Source organism: Octopus bimaculoides, chromosome 28, assembly GCF_001194135.2.
Source record: "Octopus bimaculoides isolate UCB-OBI-ISO-001 chromosome 28, ASM119413v2, whole genome shotgun sequence".
NCBI classification, from domain to species: domain Eukaryota; kingdom Metazoa; phylum Mollusca; class Cephalopoda; order Octopoda; family Octopodidae; genus Octopus; species Octopus bimaculoides.
The window spans coordinates 6,492,267-6,496,053 of NC_069008.1; the positions used below are offsets into that span (position 1 = coordinate 6,492,267).

The 3,787-nt window shown below is 38.2% G+C and overlaps 1 protein-coding gene across 1 annotated transcript in view; it reads left to right on the forward strand.

The window, feature by feature from the left end:
• The first annotated feature begins 293 nt into the window (after positions 1-293).
• LOC128251186 (zinc finger protein 19-like) overlaps positions 294-3,787 on the forward strand; it is a 5,693-nt gene continuing 2,199 nt past the window's right edge. Inside the window, exon 1 of the mRNA XM_052977755.1 lies at positions 294-379. Coding sequence (XP_052833715.1) covers positions 294-379 — 86 coding nt within the window. The remainder of the gene's footprint in view (positions 380-3,787) is intronic.

The following is a 3,787-nucleotide window of genomic DNA, read 5'->3' on the forward strand; positions in this document are numbered from 1 at the left end:
ATTTAAGAAGTTATGAGTCATTCATTATTTAAGTAGATGTAGTGATGTGTGTGTGTTTGTATTGTAACTGTATCTTGTTGCTGTTAAATAAGACTAGGTTGTTGTGTTTCTGTTGAAGTGTGTTTCAGAGTCTCTAATCATGGAAGTGATGTATGTTGGGTACGAGGTGTCCAGGTTACCTGTAGATAAGTGCTTGTGTAGCAAAGTTCCTAAAAATATTGTAGAGTGTTATCATCTGTGTAGAAGTACGTTTGATTAGAAGGAAAACTGATATTCAGAGAAAGATAACTGAGATGGACTTAACTAAACACTGGGACACACCAAATGTTGACAAAATGCAGATTAAAGGTTTTATTGTTGACACACACTCGAGTTTGAGGTAAATGGACAGCAAAAGTGAGGTAGGCCGAGGTAGACATGGAGGAGATTGGGAAGGTCGGCTTGAGAAGGGAAGATGCCCAAAACCGGGCAAGATAGTGTGCAGACAGTTGCTATGGCATTGAGATAGATCTGGCTACCCTCATAAACTGGGACAAAACCCAGATTTAAAACCCTGGATGATGATGATGATGATGATCAGCAAGAAATTTCTTATCTGAAAGATTAGAGGCAGGCAACTTTGTCAGAAGGCTTTAATGCCAGACATTGTCTTAGGTTTTGATGATGTTAAGTGTAACACTGTTGCTTTTGTTAAAGGGTCTGATACTTCTAATTTTATGTTATGGAAGTTATGCATAGATTATTGAGGAGAGAAAGTGAAAGTAGATGGACTCTGGAGTACGGCTTGCTGCATAGCAGCAATGTCCAAGGTACTTCTGCCTGACTTCGACTGGCCTGCATTTCCTTGATAGTTGTCCGCTACTGATCCAGTTGATGCAAACTTGTCATGGATACGATAAATTGTTAAACAACTTGGTGGGACATGATTTGGAAATCGTTGGCGAGCCAAACACTCCCATCAAGCTTGCAACCATCCTTCTTTGCTCCAATGTGTGTCTGTCAGCCATGGGGAACATCTATCTGTAACAGAACAGAAAAGTGTTAACATAATTTTGACTCACTCTGTATAGTGTGTGTGTTTATTTTGAAAAAAAAAAAAAAAAAAAAATGACCGTCCCGAAATACAACATTTATTATAAATTTTCGAAAATAATAACTGCGATATTTGGTATCAGCATGCAAAAAACAAAAAGAAAAAACTATATCAAAAGTACACTAGAACATCTTTTTGAAAATTTTCAGAGTAAGATTTGTAGATGGAAGAAAATGAAAAAATCCCAAAAGGATTCTGCTCTTTATTCAAAGCTATCTCTTAGCTTTGCAGTTTTAGTGATGGAAAGTACAGCATCACCACCACATCCTAGTAGTAGTAGTAGTAGTAGTAGTAGTGAAGGCGCTTGGCTCAGTGGTTAGAGCGTTGAGCTTACGATCGTGAGGTTGTGAGTTCGAATCCCGGACCGGGCTGTGTGTTGTATTCTTGAGTAAGACACTTTATTTCATGTTGCTCCAGTTGACTCAGCTGCGACGTCACAGGTGCCAAGCTGTATCGACCTTTGCCTTTCCCTTGGATAACACTGGTGGCGCGGAGAGGGGAGGCCGGTTTGCATGGGCGACAGCTGGTCTTCCATAAACAACCCTGTCCGGACTTGTGCCTGGGAGGGTAGCTTTCTAGCTGCAATCCCATGGTCAGTCATGACCAAAGGGGGTCTCAGCACTACTACGCCATCGTTTGCTGCGCTAGTAATTCCAGTCCAAGTTAGAATTTTGCTCAGTGGTTGCCCCACAAATCCCACTGCAACCCATTTCGATTGGATTGCACAAAGTATAGAAAAGGAAAAAAAAAAAAATCAACTTCCAATGGTCTGATTATTAACGTATTTCTGTATATGATAGCTCTGTATGTCTATGGTTATATATCTACCTATATACACCTGTATAAGGATGTGTGTAGATACATAACGGAAATCTGTAAACGAGCCGACTCAGTTCAAAACAAAATAAAATCCCTAATCGCCTTATCAGTTTGGAATAAAGACTAGAGTTCTGAAATATACATGTTTTATCTTTTACTTGTTTCAGTCATTAGACTGTGGCCATGCTGGGGCACCGCCTTGAGGAATTTTTAGTCGAAGGTAGCGATCTCAGTACTTATTTTGGTACTTTTTGGTTATCTCACCCCTTTAAAGCCTGGCACTTATTCTATCGAACTCTTTTGCCGAACTGTTAAGTTATGGGGACGTAAACACACCAACACCGGTTATCAAACGGTGGCTGGGAACACACACAGACACAAAGACACGCACAAATATATAAGACGGGCTTCTTTCAGTTTCTGTCTATCAAATCTATTCACAAGGCTTTGGTCAGCCTGAGGCTATTGTAGAAGACACTTGCCATGCAGTGGAACTGAACCCGGAACCATGTAGCTGGGAAGCAAGCTTCTTACTGCACAGCCATGTCTGATTCTACATCAACAATAATTCATATTTGGTTTTGAATGAAGTTACAACTTGACGGTGTTATAGCAGTAATCAATAAAATAACGAAGTTCAATATTCAATGCATTTCCAACCTTCTTTTTCCTGGTGATTAAGTTTTATTTTAAGTTTTCTTAATTGGGTTGGATATAATTAAAGGAACAAATCGATGTAACTGATGGTGTTTCCGAATGTTAAATTACATTAGAGACTTTTGGCTTACGACACCGGTCTCCCAACATAGGCGCGGAAAAATAGCCAACGACACCGCCTACTTGGTACGTTATTATTAATTAAACTAATGAAGTTATACCGTTTTGTAATTATCACATGTTAAGGTGAGCGTTAATGTTTGTGGATTACATAGGAGCTGGTTTACATGTTTCAGGGCCGGTGTTCCATCACTTTCTGATTAGATATTTCATTTCACCACAAACTACTTTACAGTGTGAAAAGGGTTGTTCCTTATTTTACAAGGGAAATGGATTTTTTCACCAGCAGATGAGGGCATAGCTGTCCTGATCCTCCTTCACATTGTAGTTGGCTTCCATATCGTCAAAAGATAAAACAAAAAAAAAAGACATTATTTGGATAACTATCAGAACCTATATTGTCCCACTCTTCTATAATTCTTTGTATGCTGAAAGCGCGGCCTCCGTAACGGAGTAAGAGAGAAACTGAAAAAGTTGTAAATGGCAACGAAAGAACTTTGCCCCAAAACAAAAACAAACGACTGACTATTTACTCAACAAGTTAAACAAACGATGGATTATCAGTTGGATAGAATTTTAACCAATTTACTTATAATAAAGGAGTGAAATTTAACTTTTACGTGTGTTATTAATATAGGTGTAATGATTCTCCCAAGACAACAAAATTTGTTTCAACACACGAATTCACGTAAAGAATCTTGAATATCAAATAAAGAAACTAAGTAGATTGTATACCTGATTTGTTTAGCACCTGTATATGTACACACAAGTAGATCTTGACCCCCTCCCCGACACGGAACTTATTTTCTCCAACATTATTATTTCACTATTATTATTTCTGGTTTTAGATTATCCTCGCTGATATTTCCACGATAGCTTGTAGCAGAAATATTCCAATTTCATCAGAATCCCTGCAACCAGCCATCCATGAACTTCGTATTTTTTAACCTGCATATCATTCGTCAAACATATATCCACATTTGTTAAAGTTGGAACTGAAATAATTTTGTATGCAAAATTACTTTTGCTACTTGGAAGAGGACCCATTTAGAAGTTAACACTCAAGTAGTAAGTGGAATATATACATACATACATACA